The sequence below is a fragment of the Myotis lucifugus genome, unplaced genomic scaffold, assembly GCF_000147115.1.
Source record: "Myotis lucifugus unplaced genomic scaffold, Myoluc2.0 scaffold_333, whole genome shotgun sequence".
Taxonomy (NCBI): Eukaryota; Metazoa; Chordata; class Mammalia; order Chiroptera; family Vespertilionidae; genus Myotis; species Myotis lucifugus.
Window position 1 is genome coordinate 784,417 of NW_005871381.1, and position 23,616 is coordinate 808,032.

Sequence of the window (23,616 nt, forward strand, 5' to 3'; positions counted from 1 at the left end):
TGTGCTGGCCTGGAAATTGGGGAGCCCGGCTTCTATGTTGTGGGGAGAGGGGTGGCCTTCGTCACTAACCCGCAGGTGGCCTGGCCCTGCCTTTGCCTGGGCCGCCTGGAAAATGGCCTTAGACCAGATCATCTCCCAGGCTCCTCCCGGCTGCCCCGAATCCCTAGGAAGCTCTGAGCCTGTTCACTCCCGTGGTCTCAGCAGGGGGTGTGAAGGGAGGCTGGAGTCCCGTGTCCTGGGGGTTTGCTAGAGCCCAGGGAACGGACGCCTATGGCTAAGGCCTGCTTGTGTGCGGTCCCGCCGGAGAAGGCCCTCCCCATCCTGGCGTTGGGGATTTTCTGGTTCACAGCCCCCAGGATCTAGGAGTATCTCCAAGGTCCTGGCCACAGTTGGCCTCAGGGCATGGGTGATGGAGGGAGTCTCCCACTCCACAGGCTGTTCCTTGACCGGGAATACTTCTCTGAGATTAGAACCCACGTCACCGAGGGGGATCACCGAGGGGGAGGCAGGCAGAGGAGAATGGAAGGGGATCCGGCCCCTGTCAAGTGCTATACGATCATCTCTGAGATGATTGCAGGCTTCCTAGGAGCCAGACATCACCGCGAGCACCAAGAGTCAGAGCACCTCAGCCAGGAAGGCTCACGCGATAGCATCCGCTACACGGTGGTCATCTCCCTGCCATAAGGCTGAGGACTCCAGAGAAGGGGTCCAGGTGTGAGCTGGCCAGTCTTCCCGGAGGGCTCGGGGCTAGACTGAGGAGGCTGAGCCAGGCACGGCGGGCTTCCCTGGGCAGGAGAAGGGCTGGCAGGGGCACGGAGGCGGCCAGCTCCGGGAGGAAGTGAGGAGAGGAGCCTCCTAGGGGACTGGCCTGTGGCAGGAGGAGGCTGGGGGAGGTTGGTCCAGGCGTGAGGTCGGAGGACGGGTTGGGGAGCATCCGGTCTCAGTGGGAAGGCTGGGGGCAGACGGTTTTGTCACCTTATCTGTCTTTATCTTGTAGGATTCTCAGTAAGTTAAGTCAGGAAATCAACAAGAATGAGGAGAGGAGGAGCATCTTCGCACCTCGCAAGTGAGTGGGCCCTGTGTGCCGGAGGGAGCGCGAGGATTTTCACGCCCAAGTCGGACCTTAACTGGGAGGCGCAGAACTGGTTCGGCCCAGTTTGTGATCGGTGTCCCTTCAGTCCCGGGGTCTTGAAGCTGGTTCCCGGGAGGGGGTTGGGGGTGTTCCCGCTCCCTACCCTGCACCCTGGGTCTGGGATGTCAGCAGAACTTCTCTGAGACAGTCAGGCAGTCGCCAGCTGCCAGCGGCCCCACCCATGTGGCTTTGGTGGTTTCTAGAATTTGGGGCAGTCTGGCCCTGGTTGCCAAGCGACAAGGACCTCGGTCCTGGGGGTGAGACATACTCTCCACTGGGGGAGCCTCTTGCAGGGCCGGGTGGAGGAAGGGGGGGCTCCTGAAGTCAGTGAGGCCGTTAACGCAACGCCGTTTGCCTTACAGACCCCAAGTCCATCGGTTTCCTGAGGAAATAGGTAAAGGTCTGGGGGGGGGGGGGAGGTGCTTCAGTCCATCTCCTGGTTCCTAGGGCTCCTTGGGGGGCATGCCAGTGACCTTGTTCATTGCCTGTCAGCCGGTTCTAACCCAGAAGAAGGGTTTGGGTCCCGATTGAGGGCAGGAGAGTTTGGGTCCCGACTGAGGGCAGGAGAGATGTCACTATGCAGGGCACTTGGCTTATGGCCCTGCTCAGCGGGGACCCTCTGCAGAGACACAGTGAGGAACTCGGGGCCGGGGAAGGGGGTGCAGGAGAGCACAGGCTTTGGCTGGGCACCTGCGTGGAGCCAGCCCCATGGTTCTGAGCCTCTAGAGCAGCCTCCCAGTGGTTACGTCGTCGGCCACTTTAAAGCACTCTCTGTGGCTCACACACGGAAGGTTGAGAGCCCGCTGCCCTCTGGGAGATTGAGCCCTCAGGCAGACGGTCTAGCACTCAGGGGGTGTCAGGTGGGACGGGGCAAGGATGGGGGAGGTACCCGAAGGGAGAGCTGCTTTCACTTTCTTTCTAGCACCTTCTTTGGCACTAACTAGCGTTGTCTCCTTCCACAGAAAGCCACGAGGAGGAAAATGGGGGCTGGTCGTCCTTTGTGAGTATGGCTGGCTGCTCTCCCAGAGCGTCTTTGTAGCGAGGAGCAGGCCTCTCACAGAGGCCAGTGTACCCGCCACGGTCAGGGAATGTGCGGAGGCCGGAGAGTAACTCTTCCTGGCCTTGGCACCCACGTGGCAGCACACCAGCTTCTCTTACAAACCCAGACGCTGGGCCGAACTTGGCCCGTGGGTCATAGTTTGCAGCCCACACCGTTACCCACTGTTACCACCCACGGCAGGGCCTCCCCCAGCCCCTCCCTGCTTTAGAGCAGCTTGGATGTAGCTTTTCTCATGCACATCAGTCCCCCCGGTGGAGCAATAGGAAGGGGGTTTCAGAATCAACCTTTAGGCCTGAAAAGACCTCAGGGAAGGTTCCAGCCAGTTGGTTTTATCGTTGAGGGGTCACAGGGACCCCTTTGAGATTCTAATGAGCTCTGCACACCATCACCCCTAACACCCAATAAACACTCCCTGTGCACAAGGCTAGGCCCAGGCAAAGGCTCCATGGGGACCAGAGCTTATCTGTGGATTTTATGGATGAAGCCGCTGAGCCCACTGGGGAGCCTGACTTAGAGCCACTCAGCTAGTTAGAGACCCGCCTAGAGCCAGGTGGCCCGCCCTGGGCCACGGGTCTGCCAGTAGGTGCTGCCTCCAGTGCAGTGGCTCCCAACCTTTTAGGCCACGCCCCGCCTAAGCATCTCTAAATCCCTGATGCCCCACCTGTGACATAGAATTCTTATTGTTCAAAAAGTGAACTCTTATTCATGGGGAGGAAGTCTAAAAGGCCATTCACTTGGTCTAAACAAGCTTCCAAAGAACATGGCATCCATGAAAGAGAAAAATAAAAGAACAAAGGGACAGTTGAAGTACCGAGGGAGAAATCACTAAGAAACTGTTAAATTATAATATGAAGTGATATAAAAAATAGCAAGTAGTTTCAAAACATATAATAGAGAACTGAAATGCATAAATATGTCACAATATATATTTATATACTGTATATGAAGCCCCTAGAGTCATAAGAAATGCGAAAAATTCACTGTTAATAACTCATTCTCAAATTGAGCCCATTAAAAATCAAACTGCCCCCCTGTGGGGCGTGTGCCTTACATTGGGAACCACTGATCTAGTGCCTTTAGGAACAGGCCCTACACATTCCTTGTCCCATTCACTGGGATTCGGGCAAAGGGGAGCATTGAATTTGAAAAAGTTGCCAACTCTGTGCTTTGTGCCTGAACACGAAGGAATAGGACAGATTCATCTCGTAGGAAAGGAAGACAGACCAAAGCTCCCCCAAATGTTTACCCATTGGCCCAGAAGCGAGATCCTTGCAGGTGCCGGGATGCAGTGCCTTCTGTGCAGGGCTCAGCCCCAGACGGGCCGCCCCACTCCCCTCTATAAACAGATGGTTTCCATTCGCTGCTGACCACACAACTCGGGGCACCGAACAGGGCACTAGGGGGCGGGGTGGCGATAAAGCACCCGAATGCGTGAGCAGTTCACAGTGCAGGGCATACACAGGGATGACACAGGCGCAGGGCAGAGTCTGATCAGGAATAAGAGCACACACACAAGTCACTGGGAGACAGAATCGTCCTAGAGGTGGAGAGGAAGAGTCTACCGTTGCAAAGGCCTGTGGGGGAGACCTGGTAGGAGGTCAGGAGCAATGGGCTTGGGGGGCAGGCTGAGAGAATCGAGGGTCGCCCATGAGGCCAGGGCACAGTCAGCCTGGGCTGGAGAGGGCTGACACCATCGTCCTGAAGTCCTGATTGTCACCGGTTCTCACCCCCCCCCCCCAAACTTGACTTTTAAGATAAAGAAGCACTAATGACAGGACAGGTCTTGTTTGGAGTCCAGGAAGACACTCAATCCTCACTTTGCCTTCCAACATATATTTTCAAATGCTCCTCAAGTCAAAAATTAACACAACAATCTTTCAGTTGAACAGTTTGGTCTTCCTCACGCCACCCACAAAGCTGCCAGGATTTCTAGATGATCACTCCGTAGCTTTCCTCACCGAGCTGCAACCTCCCATTGCTTCTTTGCCCTGAACTTGAGAGAAATGCCCTGGGCTCGCTGACTGCCCTTGACTTTGGCCTGAGAGTGACCAGCCACTCCGCTGGGTGGCTGATGATGGCCCCTCTTCTTGGGACGTCATTCCTGTGACTGTCCAGGTCCAGGGACTGCTTCCCAGGCAACCACCCCGCCCCTAAGCTGACTTCCTGACACACACAGAGAAGCACATGTGCAAAGCAATACAAAACTTAGAGTCTTTCCAATAGAGCGGCTTCAAACTCGGTGTCAGAAGCCATGAGTAATGACCTGTTTCTGTATGTGCAGCCCTCAGCCAAAATGAATAGCGCAGTGTGACCAGCCCCTAAACATTCCCAGACACAGCTCAACCTGCTTTCTGACTCACAGGCGTGGCTTATCTGCCTTCCCATTAGCCATTAGCCATTAGCGTGGCCTGCAGCGCTACACTTGGTTGTAATGAGAAGACATTTTTTTTGAGCATAGCACCCACCATCAATGAACAGAATCGACAATGAACTTGGGGCATCACAAATGCTCCAGGCATTTAGTCTTCCTCTTGGTGATGCCTGGAGTAAAAACTGTTTACTCAAAACGGAGCCAGGTCTCCGGCCCCTCCATTCCAGAGTCCTCCTCCTTTCTTCTGCTTGTCTCGGTTGGGCAAAACGGTGTAGAGGAAAATGCACTGCCCTCATGGCCTGAAGACCTTGACGGAGGTCCCAAGGCCACGACTTGCTGGCCTGTCATACTGTCCTCCCCAGCCTCAGTGCTCTCAGCTGTAAAATGGGAGTGACCATCCTAGTGCTGCCTGACCCCACGCGAGTACCATGTGAAGCCTGGCAGAGAGAGTAGACACAGGCACGTTGAGTGCCGAGGAGCCCCTACAGCCTGCGCTGTCCCCGTCACCATGGCAGGAAGAAGACGACTACGAGAGTCCCAATGACGATCAGGATGCGGAGGATGATGGCGACTATGAATCCCCCAACGAGGAGGACCAGGCGCCCGTGGAAGACGATGCCGACTACGAGCCGCCACCCTCCAATGACGAGGAAGCCCTGCAAAACTCCATCCTGCCTGCCAAGCCGTTCTCCAACTCCAACTCCATGTACATCGGTAAGGGCCCTGCAGTCCGCCCCTGGCCCCGGGGCCCCACCGATGCACGGGAGGTGGGCGCCCACGCAGCAGAAAGCTGGGTGTGCTGATGCCAGCTTTGGGCAAGTGACTCCACCCCCTGAGCCTCGGTTTCCTCCTCTGTGAGACAGGGAATAATAACACACCCACTTAGGTTTGCTGGGAGGACTGTTCATATTGCAGAGAAATCATTGCCTATGGCGGCTGATACCAGCACTGAACTGCCACTTGAGGGTACGTGGCAGTAATAACTCGTTGTGTCCTGTTTCTCCACATTTTTTGACCAACTCATAATTAGGTGACACAACTACCCACAGGCTGTCAGAATATATAACCATATTGAGTGGGGTTTGAGCATAACTTCAAATCATTCTTAAGATTTTCGCTGTCTCTCTATTTCTGTCAGCCCATTTCTCATTCATTCATTCAACAAAAATCATTGACCTCCTACTATATCCAGGCACCATTCTAAATGCTGAAAGTCGGCATGATCAGGGAAGAAGACAGCCCTTGCCCCGCAGGGCTTACGTTCTAGGAGAGATGGTAACAGAAAATAAGCACGTAGAATAGAACATCAAGGGGTAAGCCAGAGAGTTGATGGTCAGTATCACAAAAAATTAATACTACTGATTCTTCAGCTCTATCACACTTGGCAATTTTAAAGCCCTTTCATAAACTCCATGTCAACATTTTACTTTGTCTTTGTAAGCACTCTATGTGATAAGGGCAACAATTATCAACCTTTTTTAATATAGGGAAACAGGCCCAGCGAAGAAATAGATAACTGACTTGTTGAGTACCTCGTATGTGTCAGTTATGAAGATACAGAGTGAACAAGACAGTCCTCACCCTAAAGAATTCATAGTCCAGTGGCTGAGGCAACGTCAAATGAATGGGTCACAAAATGGTTTAATTAAAACATGATATATACTCAGGAGACAAGTGTGGGAGATGAGGCTGGGGTATATGCCTAGTCTGGGTTTGATTCCCTGAGGATGTGATATTTAAGCTGAAAGTTAAAGGATGAGTAGGGTTGAGGCTAAGTGAGGGTAGTTTTGGGAAAAGAAGAGCATGCTAAGCAGTAGAAATGGCTGTGCAAAGGTCCTGGGGTTAGTAGGAGCATGGCATCTCAGAGGAGCTGAGAGATGGCCAGTGTGGGTGGAGTGGCATGAGCTCGGACCTGGCTTGCCCACGTTCTAAGCCCCATTCTCCATGGACGGGTAATGCCTCTCAAGGGCTGGGGCTAGGGTGAGACAAGAGAGGCACCCAGGGCCCAAAGTGTAAGGAGGCCGGCACTGGCAGTCCTGGCCTGGCCTTTCCCTGTTGAAGGGGTGGGGACGTTGTCAGCCTGCAAGCCTGGCTCAGGGATACTTCTGTAGTGACCAGAAAGATCTGAGTTGCTCTCCAGGGCAAGTCCTAACCAGTTAAGAATCTGTGATTGGGTAACTAGAGTTGAAGACCAGCTCCTCCCTTTAAGGGAAGAGATAAGCCAAAGGAGGAAGTAGGAGGGGGCAGAAGAGCCCAGAGCATTTGTGAGGGGAAGGAAGGGAACCCAGAACAGGATCTCCATGAGCTGTGAGTGCCAATTTAACCCTGCCCAGGCAGCTGGGCGTGCCTCTGTGTGTACTAGTATGTGTGTCTGATTCTCCACCGCTTGTAACACACATCCCTGCGCTGGCGCTGGCGGAAGTCTGTGGGACCTAGGGCTCCTGGAGCCCCGAGATGTGCAGAACTGGGTGCAGGATCTGTTCCTGGGAACCCCTGAGCGTGGCCCACACTCACCTTGCTTTAGCATTTCTCCTTTCATTTTGCTGTGCCTGTGTTTCCCAGACCGGCCCCTCTCCGGGAAATGCCCCCAGCAGCCGCCCGTGCCGCCCCAGAGACCGATGGCTGCCCTCCCTCCCCCACCAGCCGGCCGGAGCCACACGGTAGGCCTCCTCGCTCTTCCCTGCACTTTCCGCCCCTTCCACAGACCTCCTCTGCCAGAGAGAAAAGAAGTCGATAAACATCTTCATCTACTTCTCACCAGTAAGACAGGATTATATGCAGGCTGGGAAAATGCATACCCACGTACTCACCGCGTTGTGTATATGTGTGTGTTTTTTTGCAGGGGGGGGGATTGATATACTAGTGATTTTTATTCATATTATAATGCTTATTGGTATTTTTTATCATAAACAATTTAAGCTAATTGCTTAATAAAAAGTCTCTCACTTTTGAAATAAGTGAAAACTGTAAGATATACTCTAAGTCAATGACACCTAGTGGTATTCCAAGAGTCCCAGGTCCCCTTTTCTCTCCTGCAAAAAGATGCGCGCCACCTGCTGGCCAATGTCAGAAATTCCACGGGCAAATGCCTGGAGACTACAAGGTTTATGACCAGATCAAAAGAGGGGCAGCAACTCCCTTTCCTCTTTCTCCAAACTTACCGTCTCGGGTCCTGGGGGCCTATCCAAGTACCCAGAGTGACCCAGAGAGACCCCGAGAAGTTCAGGATAAGAGTCAATATCTGGAAATGTGTTCCCCTCATGAGGGATCCGAGCACTCTAACAGCCATGGCAAGTGCCAAAGTGTCAGTGCTAGAGGGAGGGGGAGGACATATTGGCCCCGAAGCTCTAAATCAAGAGCACACCACAGTCAGGACCTCCCATCTAAGAATGGTCGGCTACCTCCCATCTAAGAATGGTCAGCTCTCTCCTGCTTGTGCAGTTTTCTTGCAAAGGGGGCTCACAGACCTGAATTGATCTACAAATGCATTTTACTTTTGAAATCTGAAGGCTGTGAACTCTGCTATTGGCATGCAGAATTCACTCATTCAGTCAGCAGATATTTATGGAGCAGCTACTGTGTGCCCAGCAGCGTTCTAGCTGCTGGGAATGGAGTGAGCATGAATAAGACAAATAAGGTCCCTCTTTCATGAAGTTTTGATTTGGTCGGGGGGGGGGGGTTGATACAAATAATATAAAAAAGTAAATAGATGTATAAACAAGACAGTTTGAGTAGTAATGTGAGGTAAGGGAGACAGAAGACCCAGGAATGTGATGATGGGTGGGGAGGTGACATTGAGCTGGATTTACTAGCAGGCTTGTCAGGGAGCAACTCCCTCCGCTGCCATGCAGGAATCGCTTTGGGGGAGAGAGGGCAGAACAGGGGGCTCCCATAGCAGGCTACTGTTCAGACTGGGATCAGAGATTAAGATTGAGGGTGGAACGTGGAAATGGGAAGAGTGAACAGATTCAGACATATTTGGGGAGATAAAGCCACCAGGAACTGCTGATGTGTTGCAAATACTTCCTAACATTTGTTTTTTTCCCAAACAGCCACTCCCCACACCCCAGCCCAACCACGAAGAGCCTAGCAGAAGTAGAACCCCCAAAACAGCGAAGCGTGAGTTCCACTCTCCCTGGCCGGCCATGCCCCACCCCCAGCCAACCATTCTTCTTTTAATTGACTTCCTTCTTTTCCCTTCCAGTCCCAGCTCCTTCGATAGACAGAAGCACCAAGCCCACCCTCGATCGTTCCTTAGCTCCATTTGACAGAGAGCCCCTCACACTAGGTGCGTATCATTCGTATTGGATGCGTAATAATGATGACCAGCCTCTATAGAGTGCTGATTGCATGCCTTTCACACCCACCAACTCATTTAACTCACACCACCACACCATGAAGTGGGGGCTTTTAGAAACACCCGCATTTTACAGATGAGGAAACTGAGGCACATAGAGGTAACTTCCCAAGATCACTCAGCTGCCAAGTAGAGACCCCAACCCAGATCAGCCTGAAGCAGAGCTCCTGCCCTTTGCCCTGTGCTGGGCCTGCTTCTCCCCGGGGCCATCTGTGTACACTCATCTCATTGTCCTCCCGAAGGCGAAGGCGGTGCAGGGGGCGCTGTGGTGCCCGGGGGAGGAACTGTTTAGCAGGGACCTAATCTTTTACAAATAAGCTACCTCCTTATTTGTAAGGTGTGTGTTCTATTCGGAGAAAATGCTTCATAAACTCTAAAGTACTATTTAAATGGCAGGGTTACTTTTGTTGTTGTTTGTGTGCAGTTGACCAAACTGTGGGTCTACGACAGTCCTGCTCCCCCAGAACTGACCCAGGGTAGTCTTGGATTATAGCTACCTCCACATGAAGCTATTTTCAATTCTAAAACGTAGCTACCATTTATTGAGCACCTACTATAGACCCAGTGCTTTACCTACCATAATATTTTACCTACATTTTCTCTAATTCTCAAACCAACCCAACAAAGGGGTGCATTATCTCCCCCCCCACACACACACCTATGCAGGTGATGAAACTGAGGCTCGGAGGCTGAATAACATCCCTAAATGTGTTTAACTAGGTACAGGATTTGAACCCATGTCTTTCTGACTTCAAAGTGGTGCTCTCTTCCACCATCTCCTCCTGCCACTGAAGACGCTGGCTTTTTTCCTCTGTGGACCAGAGAGTCCTGGGCAAGGAGCCCCTGGGTTTGGAGGGATAAGGAGCCTGGAGAACAGGCCCCACCACTGCACTCTGAGCAAGGCATTCGCCTGCGCCTGCGGGGGCCTCAGCCTCCTCTCCTGTTGGCCAGTTCCTGGCCTCGAGGCTGCTGCTAGCTGCTGTTTTTCTTAAAGGGCTCCAGGCTCTGCTGACTCATGCAGGACTGTGTGCTGTCCCAAAGCTTACAAAGTGGAATACTGCCATCAAGTCTCAGTCACCTCTGAGCTAACCCAGCCTCTTAAAAGGTGTCCTTTTCCCTTGGGAAGTGACCTTGTCTTGACAATACCAGCTCTGCCCTCCAAGTGACTCACTTGTCCATGATGTTTTGGGAGAACTAACCTCTTACAAAGCTCAGACTCTTCACAGGAGATTCCTAAAATGCCCAGAGAATATGCATAAACAAGTGATTTTTTAAAAGAGAAAATCTATTTAGGTCTAAAGATATACATATAAGTTTGCTGGTTATCCCTTTAAAGTAGAGTTTTCACCTCCAATGAGTTTTATGAATGACAAACTTATTTTTACACCACCGAAACGCTCCCCCACTGGGCAGGGAGTTCCTCACAGTGAGACAAGATTGGCCCTCCCGTGGGCCTGGCTGTCTCAGCATCTAGAAAACAAATCACGTAAAAACACAACTCCAGGTGGACCATTTCACCATCCACCTCAGGGTGGTCGCTGCACAGGACGGTGGGAGGGAGGGGGGAAGCTCAGCTCACAGGGATCAAGTGCCTGACCCTGCATATAGCGTCACCTGACTCCTATAGCGAACCTGTGCCCTTTCATCCACACACCCATTTTACAGGTGAGAAAATCGAGACTCAAAGATCTTAAATAACTTGTTCAAGGTCATGCAGCATTTACTTCTAGACCTGCTTGAATCCAGCTGAGTAATACTTGTATTACATTGAGGACATAGGGCACTTCAGACAGAATAAAGAAGAAATCACTGTGAATAACTTTGCAATGCAGAATTCTCATTCCCTCAGGGAGCCTGCAGGTTATCTGCTCCATGAGAAAAGTGAAAGAAAAAGAAAGGAAGGCCAGCCAACAAAAACCAAAACCAAATGATTTGCAGCAAAACCAAATGATTTGCAGCCCGCCAGGAGAATCTTCAGAAACCCTCTTCCCCAAGTTAAAAATCTTCTCAGAAACTAAGTGTAATTAATATTTTATATAATGTCAACGGTACCAAAGGATTAGAGGAAAATTAACCTCTTCGTGGCAAATGGGTTTATTTCAGACACAAACGTAAACATAGGCTTTATACCAAGAACCTCTTGCCCAATGAAAGAGGGATAAAACCCCAAAAGACACCCAATCCTTTTATCACCCGTTACCTAAAATAAACTGTGGGAGAGACGCACAGAACCCAGAATACTGTTTATATGTATGCGATGCTGTGCGACCCTGGGCAAGTCACTTAACTTCTCTGAGCCTGAAAAATCAGGTATAAGGTCTAGGGTTCCTCCCGGCTCGAACCCAAGCAGCTCCTTCCCTCCCTCCCTCCCCCCATGAGACTCAGTTCAATTTCATCAAACTATGTTCTAATGCCTGGTGCTTAGCTGGTAAAGGCCAGAACTCAAGGCCCGTGTGCTGTTTGTCATTTACAGGAAAGAAACCGGTGTTTTCTGACAAGGTGAGCTGCCTTCCTGTTTGTTTGTGTTTGTTTTCGTTTTGGTCGTGTCTTGTATCTTGTCTTTATTCTTTGGAAAGTGCTGAGGCCACTCACTCGTCTTCCCTCCTGTCTTGCAGCCCCCGACCCCAGCAGGAAGGTGAGTGCTCTGTTGTGTCTGCGGGAGAGAACTGGTCTACCTGGGACTCTGGTTTGTATCTCACACATCCTTTCTTTCTCTCAACTCTGCAGGCCTCTCGGGGACCATTTACCCAAGATACCAAAGCCTCCTTTACCCCCGACCGCGGAAAGACACGACAGGAGTAGCCCCCTGCCGGGGAAGAAGCCACCTGTGCCCAAGTAACTGTCCTCTGTTGCTTGAGCTTGTCATTTGCTGCGGATGTCCCCGCCACCTGCCTAGTGGTAGCTTTCCTCAGGGACCCGATCCTGTCTGCCCCTAGGGCTGAGGGATTGCTCGGGCTGCTTAGGCTGGATGCAAAGTCCCAGGGTCCCTTTGAAGAAAATGGCAATCCAGCCAAGAAAGGGTGGGGAGATGCTTAATCGGGGGTGTGGGCGTGACTGCTGTTCATGGGCACCTTGTCCTCAACCAGTCACATTTGCGGCTGCATTTTGCTCCCACCACAGGGCGTGGGAACTGGCCCTGGCATTGCAGTTTTCCACACAGACAGCAGGAGGAGATAATGGGGTGGAAGGGGGGGTGTCGGCATCTTCCTCATTTTATAACAGCAGTATCCTGAGGTCTGCTCTAACGTTGTCTCGCTTTGCTAGAAAGTTCTGGGGGCCTATTTACCAAAGGGTCAGGCCCAGCCTCACACTTACTAAGGACAAAACCAAAGCTTCCATTTAATTTAATAATAGTTGTAACTCTGACCCTGGCTCAGCCAGTGTGAGGATTCAGTATGGCCCAGGGCTGGGTACACCCCAAAACCTCAGTGATCAAGTTAACATTTTAATGGAATATTGTAAAAGATCAAAATGAATGGAAAAAATATCATAATGAACAAAATATCGGAATTTTAAATACACACAGGGGGACGTGGCAGGTGAAGCTTCCAACCCTCACCCTGAACGCCTACTATGTGCAATGCCATCCCCTCCCCCCTCTGTTGGGAGAGCGAATGCAGGCCCAGGGGCACAGCTGCCACCAAACCTGCTGGACTGGCTGTGCATCCGGGCAAAGCCCCAGAGCAGCAGCGTTTCCAACTGTCTCCCCTTCCCCCAAAGGATGGGCCCGGGATGGCTGTTTAACCCATCAGCGAAGGAGAACATGAGCTCCCACGGCTCTCGTTTACTTGGTATAACATCTATTCAATGACATTTAACAGCTACTAAAGAGTTAGTTTGCTGGCTAAACCCTTTTTCATTTGTAATTCTTTGCTGCAGGAGCTGAACAGAATAAAGGCTTGCCTAGCTCAGCAGGCAACAGGACAGAGCTCAGTCACCAGACCTCCCCCCACGGCCTCTCCCCGCTTTTCTGCTGGGTTTTGGGAGTTTTTTGCTTCCTATTTTGTCACAGCTCAATGGGCTTGATTTCTCACTATTACGCCAAGTGAAACGATCTATGTTCTGAGGCCAGGTCTTTGAACTTCATGCTCAGTTCTCTTTCTTTGCCCCAATTCATTTCAGGCATGCACGGGCACCAGACAGAAGAGAGAATGTGAGTACACACTGTCATTTGGTGAGCGCCTGGCATAGGGGGAACTAGTGCGGGCTCCGTGCAGGTGGGGGTCCCTCTGTCCTGCCTTCACTGAAGCCCATCCCAGAGTCAAGCCTACACACTGTGGGCTCCAGAGTCCTGTGCCTGTTGGGGCCTCCATCTGTCCCGCTGGCCCGCTGCCAGGCTGCACTGTAGTAGCTCAGGCCCCTCTGAGAGCTCCCGGGGTGGCTGGGTGAATAGCAGCCCCAATTCTGATGGCAAATAGCAAGGTGAAGGGCAGTGGGTGGAAGGGAGAATGAAGGGAGGGATGGCCGAGAGGCTGGCCTTACAGCAGAGTTTCTAAGTCCCCTCTTTTCCTTTTAATACTTGCACAACCTGCAAAGGAGGGGAGCCAGCATTTATTGAATGCCTACTGTGTGCATGTTAGCAAGCTAGCTACAGTTGGTGGATCAGCAGTGTGCCCAGGACTTGCCCACTTTAGCAATGAAAGTCGCATGTCCCAGAATTCCATCAGTTTCAGGCAAGCCAGGAAAGTTGGTCACCCAGTTTACACACGCTTTGCCTTTACTGACCCCGTGAGGAATCATGGTTTCTCTTATAAGAGAAAACTGAAGCTCAGAGGGGGTGCCAAGCTCCTTGCAAGTAGTACAGCGAGTAAGTAGGCAGGAGCTGAGTCCTCTGGTCTGTAAGCCTTCTGCAGGCTGTCATACACCTGCCCTACTCAGGGCTCAGCCCACAAGTGCCTGCTGTTCTGAAGCTCCGTGCTAGATGGTGTGCTTGTTCAGATGAAGTGTTAAGATGTGACGGAGGCAGGCAAACCCACAGCCAACACGTTAAACAGTGTATGATCATGGAATGAGCTACGGAGATGAAGGGAAGAAAGTGACCCATGGGGGTCGAGGAGCCAGGGGTGACTTCTTAGAGGTGAAATTTGTGGTGGCCATTGAATGTTGGGGAGGGCACAGAGTGAAGTCACCCTAAGAGAAATGGGCTTGCAGCCCAGCCTCAGGGACGTCCTGAGCAAAGGCAGGTGGGTGGCAGTGCCCAGGGAGCCCAGGAGCTCGTGAGAATGGCAGCTTGGCTGCCGAGCCAGAGGGACAAGAGGAGGGAAGGTTGAAAGCGAGGGTAACATCACATTCCTGAGGCTCACGATCTCTGGAAGGGTAGCTGCTCACGTCATGAGAACCTGGGACTTGATATGGCGGCAGCCGTGTTGAAGAGAGCTTTCATTGTGGGGATTCGCGGAGCCCAGATGCATTAGCTCTGCAGCCCTGGGTGGGACTCCCAGTTGGCCACATGGGATGAGTGATTCTGGCTATGATCCTTCTTGCCTCATCTCAGTGGTAGACTAGTGACAGCTAACTTTTACTGAGCACTCCATATATGTGAGGCACAAGTTATAACTAATGTAATTCTCACAGCCTTTCATCACCAGCATGCTATCCTAACAAGTCCAAGTTGTCAGTTTCAGTCTAGTCAATGGCACCATGGCTGCTGCCTCTCCCATCATTTCTCATCTGAGAGCAGAGCAACTCGCCTCCCCCTTGCGTGTTTCACAAGGTTGCCCTGCAGATCAATGTGCTGAGCGATGTGGGCGCACCTTGGAAGCTGCATCATAAATAAGATGCAGTTGCTCTTCACAGGACTGGCCATTGCACAGTAGAGCCCAAAAGAAGGCTGAGCTTGGGGTTAGACACATGCAGGGTTGAATCCAGTTCTGTAACAATTCCTTGGCAAGTTTGGAGTCCTCCTGAGCAGCTGGTTTCCATTTGTAAATGGGGATGTTAAATCCTTGATGGGTCGCTAAAGAAGTTGGATGAAAGATCATGCATGAATCATTGGGGGCATGTAGTAGTTACTGTCATTACTGTATTTTTGGGCCCTTTTAGGCACCTCAGGGCCTGTTTGATGCTAAGTATATACGGAGAGACTCCGGGTGGAGTGTCCTTCGATGCCGGTTTATTAAGGAATCATAAACCACTTAACTCGTTCTGTTCCCTACAATATATTCATTACAGAGTCGCACACTGCTAATGTGAAATAGAACCATTTATGTGATTGAGGAATCGTCTTGATGATAGACTAATATATATTTTTTCTTCCCTTTACCAGGATGAAGATGATGGTATGTTCATCTTATAACTTATAACTCATCCCTTCATTTTTCTGCTCAGGCATTCAAATGAAATTTTTTAGTACAGAAACACCATAAAGTCAATTACATTTGTTAAATTAGTTTTAAATGGACATATATCATGTGGTATACTGCATGACTGTAATAAAATGGAATTGTTTGGCTGGATTACCAAAGAGAACCATTGAGTTTGTGCGTATCGGTGCAAATTACTTAATGGTACAGCGAGTTAAAAATGGCATGTATGGTTTGATGGAAACATTTCTATTGTGCCCTCTCATGCATATGGGTAAAGGATCACTAATTGCAGAAGAATAAGACAGCATAAAATTTGGCTTTCATAAAACAAAACAAAACTTGTGAATCATTTCTAAAATGCATATGGTTTCCAATTGATAATTTTCTGCCAACTTAGCATTTCAAAAAAGGGAAAAAAGTGTATTACAGAGACTGATATAGAATAGCAACATTTTAAAATGCGCGCTAAGGTGAAAGGTCACCCAGAAAGTCCTTGGGAGGTGGGGTTCCATCCTACCAACCACTTCCTAATTACATTTCATCTTTCTTGGATTTTTGTATCTCTCTTTGGACTAGTTGCTTCTAATGGGGGAGCAGTTCTGGATTGTTCTATGACACTTGGACCCTGATAATCAGCTTTATTTTTTTCCTCTTTCCCTTCCCACAGTGCATCAAAGACCTTTGCCCCAGCCAACACTGCTCCCCATGAGCTCCAACACTTTCCCTTCAAGATCCAACAAGCCATCGCAAAAGCCCTCCCACCCATCGTCACACATGTTCGGAGCATTCTCAGAGAGGTTTGTGCAATGTCCTTAAGATCTAACTTGACTGAGCTAATGTGAGGTAAGTTGAGGAAGGAAGAAATGAGCCAGTGTATAGTAGGGTCAGAACTTTGGGTCTTAAGAACCAAAACCAAGCTAATCACAATGAGCCACACATCTTAACCCTCCGTATCCTCTGAGTCTGCTCAGGGCCAGAGAGGTACAGAATAGAATGCCTCATGGTCACCCCAAAGAACGGACGCTTTGGCAGGAAATGGGGAACATTTTCACTTTGTGAGTTAAAACCAACACACGACCACTCAAGAAACCCAGTCATTTGAGTACCTGGAGTTCACCCTGCGTCTTGAGTGGGAGACGGAGAAAGCCTACCGTGTACTTGGCAGGTGCGAAGGGTTCACTGTGCAGGCTCCTCCCCGCAGGTCCTCTCGCTCAGGGCCCGCAACGAGGCTGGCCAGAGGCACGGACAGGAAAAAGACGCGGGTCGTGTCTCCCTCAGCCAGCCCACAGGATGCCTCCTGGTGTCCCCCCTGACCTCCAGCCGTGTGGGCTCGCTCTCCTTTAATATCCAAAGGGACAAAGGGAGAGGCCCAGCCCCACTCTAAATACGGGAGAAAACTCAACCATCAGCACGACCCCTCTCTCTTCCCCTCTCCCCCCTTTTTATTTTTTAAATCATCCTTGGGTGCCTCTTGCTCTGAGTTGCTGCTGCTGCTTCTCACCCTTCCAGCTATGGCTCTTCCTCGGCCACACCTGCCATTTTCCACACTGTCCGCCCCACACGGGGCCCCTGCCCTAGCCCTCATTCTTACAAAACACCACTCACAGGAGCTTGCCGAGCAGAGCAGACTTGAACAGAAGGGTTGGGCTAATGGGTGGGGGCATGGCCGAGCAGCATGGACAGATGGCATTTAGGGTCCCCAGAATCCCTTACCATCCGCTGCAACGCCGCCTGGTCTCTGTTCCTCACCCGCCCACCCTCTCGTTGTCCACTGCTAGGCCCTGGGGGGTCCCCTGTTCCCCAACTCCATGCCCATCACTGTATTTTCCTAACCATGACAGGCCCTCTCCCCAGAGGACTCTGCCATTCCCCAAACTCGAAAGCCCCAAAGTGCAGCCAACCATGAAGTCGCTTTCAAATGCCCGTACTTACAGTTTTCTTGGTTTTGTTTGGCGGCTTGTGAAGCTGGTTAGACTTTGGCCGGTGGTGAGATGCGTGCGCCCCGTTCCGTCTCCGGCCCGGCTCCCGTGGTTTCAGGGCTGGGTGGGAAGTAATCACAAAGGAAGGAGCATGACAGCCCGGTCTCCCTCATGCAGCCTCCCACTGGCTCCTCCTCACCCAGCTGACAGTGTGTTCTTTTCCCGCAGCAGCAGCAGCTTCCCGCAGAGCGCCTCCCTGCCGCCATGCTTCTCTCAAGGTTTGTGGTCTGGGACCCAGGGGCCTACTCCAGGCAACACGCCGTCATGCCAGGGTTACCAACCTGTGCCAAAGCTCTTGGCCAAGGTTCTGCTGGTTCCTGAAGGCATCTGGCTTCCTCATCCAGCACTGAAGTACGGTCTGCAGTGCACCAAGGGCTGCCGGAAACATACACCCCCCTCCGGAAGGCGGCCTTGGCCTTTAACCTTCCCTGGTAGACCTCCCAGGCTCAGCGTAGTACTTGGCTTTCTCTGTAGTTTGTTTCCACAATGAATCTACACTTGACTTATACATTGAGAAACATGTTTAAAACACAGATTAAGAGAACCCAACCCCCAAATTTCATTTCAGTAAGTCTGGATGAGGCCGTGCCTTTTTAAAAAATATATATTTTTATTGATTCAGAGAGAAAGGGAGAGGGAGAGAGAGATAGAAACATCAATGATGAGACTCACCTATCGGCTGCCTCCTGCACACCCCCTACTACAACCGGGTACGTGCCCTTGACGGGAATGGAACCCGGATCCTTTGGTCTGCAGGCCGACGCTCTAGCCACTGAGCCAAACCAGCCAGGGCGAGGCTGTGCCTTTTAAAGAATATCTCCTCCAGGTGTTCAAAGAGAGTGAGCAGCAGGGAGCAAACTCTGGTTCTAAAAGCTAACAGTATTCTCAAGGTAATTTCACCTTGTCTCGGGCAACTGACATTTCTCTTTGTGAACACGAGAGAACATAATTATCTTCATTCCTGCCTCGTCACCACGTGGTGGTTTTGAACAGGTGGAAATTATTGTTGAACTAGGCTTCCTGAAATGCTAGTTGCTGGAAACAACTGCAAGAGCAATGGGGGGGGGGGGGGCGGGGAGGGGAGTGTGTGTTATGACAGAAGTGAAAAAGGGTTTACAGTAAATTAACTTCCAAATGTTGTACTTTTGAAGGTCCTTGCAACAGACCGCCGCTCAGGTCGGAAGGCAGGAACTTTACCTTGCCAGTTCCAACCAAACCCCAGCCACCATCCCCTGGGGAAGAAGAGGTAAAGACGCACATATGTTTTCATTGCATTTTCATTTTCCCCCAGCAAATGAATCACCATAAGCTCCCACTGAATATTCTTTTGTACTTTTATCTTCTTGACCTTATTTTATTTATATATATAATTGATTTTAGAGAGGAAGGGAGAGGGAAGGGAGCTGGAAATATCAATGATGAGAGAGATCATTGATCGGTTGCCTTTTGCATGCCCCACACTGGGGATCGAGCTCGCAACCCAGACATGTGCCCTGACCAGCCATCGAACCCGGACTTCCTGGTTCATAGGTCCATGCTTAACCACTGAGCCATGCCACGGCTGGCCATGGCCTTAATTTGTTTTTAAGTGAAAATAATTAAAAGGGAGGATCCAGGTGAAAAATATATTCTTTTTCCTTGTGTTCTTAAAGACTTTTCCAATGGCAAATGTGTTTTGCATTTAACAGTGAGTACCATGATCCTATTTTTCATGTTTCCTAGTTTACGACCTTGAGTAAGTCCCTTAAATGCTTGTTAATTCAGTTTTTTCATTAAGTCTATTATTCTATTAGACTGAAGAAATTATTATATCTATATTTTTTCTGATTAGAGATTCCATTATATAAGGAATACTTATTCACAGATACCTTTGAAACAGCATCATGATAAAAAGCAGTTTGCAGGAAATACCTTCTATTTAGCCTTACCTGAATGATTCTATATTAAGAAAACAAACGTTTCCAACCTCATGGAATGGAGGTGGCGATTTATGAAAATGATTACTTGGAGGCCTTTTTACTTACCTATGTAACTGCACAATTTATTCTGTATTTTAAAAATTTACATTTTCAGAATTCATTAAGTGAAGAGTGGTACGTCTCTTATATTACCCGACCGGAGGCAGAAGCTGCTCTTAGAAGGATAAACCAGGTACTGTGCTGAAGTTTATGTTTAAGTGGTTATGAACATTAGTGGCAGGAGGAGAAGGGGACTGGCTTTTACTGAGTACCAGTTACAGGCTAGGGATCCTGCTAGGCCCACGCTGCTACACCGAGGGGACCTGTTAGTACCGGCTTCACACCTCCCAGCAGCCGCCACAGAGATTCCTAGGACCCCGGGAAAAATCTAAATTAAGGCCGCACTGGGCTGGCAGAATCGCAGATTTTATCATCAAAAAGGCCCAACTTGTCATAGGAATCATACAGTGTGCAAAGAAGACTCTCTCCCAAAGTTCCAGCGTCTTACTGGCTCAGTCTTCCTCTTCGTGCTCAGTGGGAAGAGATCACATCCAGGCGGACAATTCTAATTTAATATCATTCTCTGGAAATGCTATATTAGATAGCAATAATTTATGGAATAAAAATTTAAAGTACAGGATGAATCACAACACTATTTTAGGAAATATCAGGAAAAAAAATATAAGCACAAAGACAGTCCACGTTCAGTTTTGTTCAGGGTCGAACCCTCCACCTGGAGGTCAGGAGGTTTAAAAAAGTGAGTGAATTTCAAGGCGTTTGGGTGTTTTCTGGCTTTGGCTGAGGGAGGAAGGGCAAGGACATGAATTAGCTCCCAGGAGTAGGGAGCTATCTCCTTAGCTGACCAAGTCCTTATGTCGCCTGGCCCTGGGCCCACTCACCCGCCGATGTGTTTCATTACCGAGAAGGGCACGCCTTTCGTCAGAGACTGCAGAGGTTGACTTAGGCCTTTCTCTCCTGCCTCCTTCCCCATAACCATTCCTGGGATTTTAGCAGTTTGGGACCTGAATGTTCACCGGCTTGGCTTGTAACCCAGTTTTCCAGATCCCTAGAGACTGGCCCACTGTTGCCTTACTGTTCTCATCCCCACACGAATGTCTCCTTTCAGGATGGCACTTTCCTGGTTAGAGACAGCTCGAGGAAAACACCAAGCAATCCGTACGTCCTCATGGTGTTATACAAAGACAAGGTCTACAACGTCCAGATCCGTTACGTGGAGGAAAGCCACGCTTACATGCTGGGAACTGGGCTCCGAGGGAAGGAGGTAAGGACCTCAGTTCCAAAATGTTCCCCACTTCTCTTGTTCTGCTTCCCTGCATACCTACCGAGTGGAACTTCACTGTAACATTCTTTGCAGGTCCATACTGTACGGCAGCTTAAGTTAAATCATGTTCGTGAAACCCTTCATTTACTGAAAGGCAATAAAACAAAATATTAACAGTAGCCACACCTCTACCACAGGAATCTTTCTTTTACCTTTTATTCCAAATAGTCTAAAGTCACATGTGCAACTTTTGAAATCAGAAAATATATGTAAACATTTAAATTTCTCCAAAGAGCTCCAGTTGGATGGTGTCAAAGGCAAGTCCCTTCTCAGTCATCTTTGCCACATCATTTCAATGGAAGATTGCGGGGTATTTATAAGGCTGTATTTTAAATCAACAAATGGAAAAATAGAATGTTTGTTGTGGTTATTTAGATACTTGGTTCATTTCCTACTAAACTGGAGGTGTGGCCAATGAAGGTGGCCAAATTGCCAAAGACACCTTCCTCTGTTCAGCCGAGGTTTATACAGTCACTTTTTGGGTGGTAATCCGGTTATGAGGAAAGCCTTTCAGGGCTGCTTTTTGCAAAGGAAACTAACAGCTAAATTTACTGCCCCAAACGTGTTCTTTAAGTTCAAAGTTCCAGGAGGGAGAATCAGGCGAACCAAACATTCCCAGACTGAGAAACAGCCCACCATAACTTCCATTTCACTCCAAATGTGTTTCAGTTATGATCATGTAAATGAGCAGGGAAAAAGCCCCCACATGATTTTGGTCAAGTGTTTGAATCACAGCTGCCCCGAGGGAAGTGCCTAGCAGAGTGGTCTTAGAGGAAGTGCACGGTCCTGTCGGGATACCTAGGTGACTTCTGACCCACCTAGAAGGGTGGATGGCGTTTTCCCAGTCTGGCCCTTGGGGATAGGTGATCCAGGCACTGAATGCAGACTCGGCTACAGAGCCCTGGTGAGTGCGGGGGTGGCAGTGGGCAGGCAGCAGAGAGATCATGAAGGAATTATTATGCCATGTTGCAGACGTCCCCTCCAGACCCCAGGGACAGTGGCCTCCTGATTCCTACACCTCCTCACATATTAATGACTGAGATATGGAATTCAGAAACCAAAATCAAAAACACCAAGAGAGGCAAAGGCCAAGGTATCATAATTAGGCCCCTCTATATATGATCCCCTGTCTGAAGTTAAAAAAAAAATTAGTCGCCCTAACTGGTTTGGCTCAGTGGATAGAGCGTCGGCCTGCAGACTGAAGGGTCCCAGGTTTGATTCCGGCCAAGGGCATGTACCTTGGTTGCGGGCACATCCCCAGTAGGGGGTGTGCAAGAGGCAGCTGATCAATGTTTCTAACTCTCTATCCCTCTTCCTTCCTCTCTGTAAAAAATCAATAAAATATATTTTTTAAAAATTAGTCACACACACACACATATATATATATATAGTCTTTTATCCATAGTATATTGGATGTTGGTGACAGCAGAAATCATTAAAACATTTGTCAAATTTTACATTAAAAAAATAAAAATCCTCCTAACTTCAAGAGGTAAGATATTATGCAGATTAAAAAACTGAGGGTGCAATTCATGCTACCTGCTCCAGGGTTGATTTATCTCCATTTTGAATCTTTCAGGACTTTCAGTCTGTGTCAGATATTATCGACTACTTCCGGAAAATGCCGCTCCTGCTCATCGATGGGAAGAACCGAGGCTCCAGATACCAGTGCACGTTAACCCATTCGGCAGGTTGCCTGTAGCACGTTAGCCGAGCAGGCGAACCTTCCCTGACTGTGGCCAGTGCGGAAGATCAGCCAACCTGGGTGGCTGGACAAACACTCAGGACTGAATCGAACCCCTCAGCATGAATACGAGGGTTTGGTCCTTTCACTTAACAAAGGTTTGAAATGAAGACTGTCACGTGTCCCATAATTTATTTATTCTTCTTGTTTGTGAAGTGCATGAGTGGTAATGTGCACACTGGCACTGTAGGTGTGCACTGTAATGATTTGTGCAAATAATGTGCATTTTTGATGCCTGTTTCAAAGTACAGTAGTTTCCACAGCTACAAAAATAACTTGGGGCAAGTCTCAAAACATTTAAACAATAATAGCTTTTGTTATCACATAAAACTGATTTTTTGATAGCCAAACCTTGTCCATCAGTGGCAATCATGAGTTTTTATATGTATACTAGTAATTTGAAAATTTCTAAAATTAACTTTCTTTGCAGCAATAATTTAAAAGGCTTCAAAAATATTTCATTCTCTCTTATTTGGTGTTTCTTTTTGTTGGGGGGATTTTTGTATACTTTTTTATGAAAAGATAAATGCATGTTGGAGTAACTTCCTGGAATTAAAATTAATTTGCCTTTTGCTTTACTTTCGGGTTCCTAAAACAACTTTATTGACTTTACTGTTTGGTCCGTACTATTATATTTTTGTTTTAAAGCACACGTAAGCTATAAATACAAAAAGAAAACATTTTAAATCAAATACACGTGGATTTAAGTACCAAGAAGCATGTATTGGGTCATGTGACTTGGAAGTCCATGGTAGGAGTAGATGTCAAGGATTTGGCTGTAGATTTTACCAAAGTCTTCCTGGGAAGATGAAAAAGCAATGAATATACATAGAAAAATATCTGGCCAGATAACCTTTCTTCCACCTCTTTTTATCCCCCTGACAACTGTCATAAAGACCTTTTCCTCATCCTTCCCATAAGAGCTTCATAAATCCTGCAAAGCAATGCAGCTCTTTCCTTTGCTAACAAATCTCACTTAACAAGCAGTAGGCATTTTGCAAAACAAAAACCTGGCATTCAGTGATTCTTCAAGTTTTCCCTGTTGGGCCCTTGGTTATTCTTCCACAACTTTTACTAAGAAAAATTGTTTGCTTCTCTGCTTAATCTACACGTTTTCTGGGTGGCAAAGAATATCTTGCAACTTCATTTCATGAGCTAATAGAACATGGAAGGGATCAAGAGTGTCACTGGGTTAAAACTGACAATTTGGTATGATGAGTGTGTGGATACTTTTCACCAATGATGATAAAAATGTTTCACAAAACATCATCCTTACAAGCCAAAGTTCTCAATTTAGGGTCCAGAACTAGTTCTAAAGCTGAAAAAACCTGCACTATTTACATGTTTATTCAATAGGATATTCAATAA

At 48.9% G+C, this 23,616-nt stretch overlaps 1 protein-coding gene across 2 annotated transcripts in view; it reads left to right on the plus strand.

The window, feature by feature from the left end:
• The window catches only part of LCP2 (lymphocyte cytosolic protein 2), a 37,914-nt gene extending 15,088 nt beyond the window's left edge, over window positions 1-22,826 (plus strand). The window contains exons 4-21 of one of the 2 annotated variants that reach the window (XM_006100958.3): window positions 998-1,066; window positions 1,495-1,526; window positions 2,095-2,132; window positions 5,079-5,277; window positions 7,126-7,223; window positions 8,616-8,682; window positions 8,768-8,851; window positions 11,394-11,419; window positions 11,536-11,555; window positions 11,648-11,755; window positions 13,043-13,073; window positions 15,186-15,198; window positions 15,893-16,022; window positions 17,373-17,422; window positions 18,356-18,450; window positions 19,278-19,355; window positions 20,289-20,444; window positions 22,084-22,826. In XM_006100958.3, the coding sequence (XP_006101020.1) occupies window positions 998-1,066; window positions 1,495-1,526; window positions 2,095-2,132; window positions 5,079-5,277; window positions 7,126-7,223; window positions 8,616-8,682; window positions 8,768-8,851; window positions 11,394-11,419; window positions 11,536-11,555; window positions 11,648-11,755; window positions 13,043-13,073; window positions 15,186-15,198; window positions 15,893-16,022; window positions 17,373-17,422; window positions 18,356-18,450; window positions 19,278-19,355; window positions 20,289-20,444; window positions 22,084-22,206 (1,417 nt within the window). In that variant the 3' untranslated portion in view covers window positions 22,207-22,826. The remainder of the gene's footprint in view (window positions 1-997; window positions 1,067-1,494; window positions 1,527-2,094; window positions 2,133-5,078; window positions 5,278-7,125; window positions 7,224-8,615; window positions 8,683-8,767; window positions 8,852-11,393; window positions 11,420-11,535; window positions 11,556-11,647; window positions 11,756-13,042; window positions 13,074-15,185; window positions 15,199-15,892; window positions 16,023-17,372; window positions 17,423-18,355; window positions 18,451-19,277; window positions 19,356-20,288; window positions 20,445-22,083) is intronic. The other variant, XM_014466342.2, reaches the window with a different exon arrangement.
• Window positions 22,827-23,616: the final 790 nt, after the last annotated feature.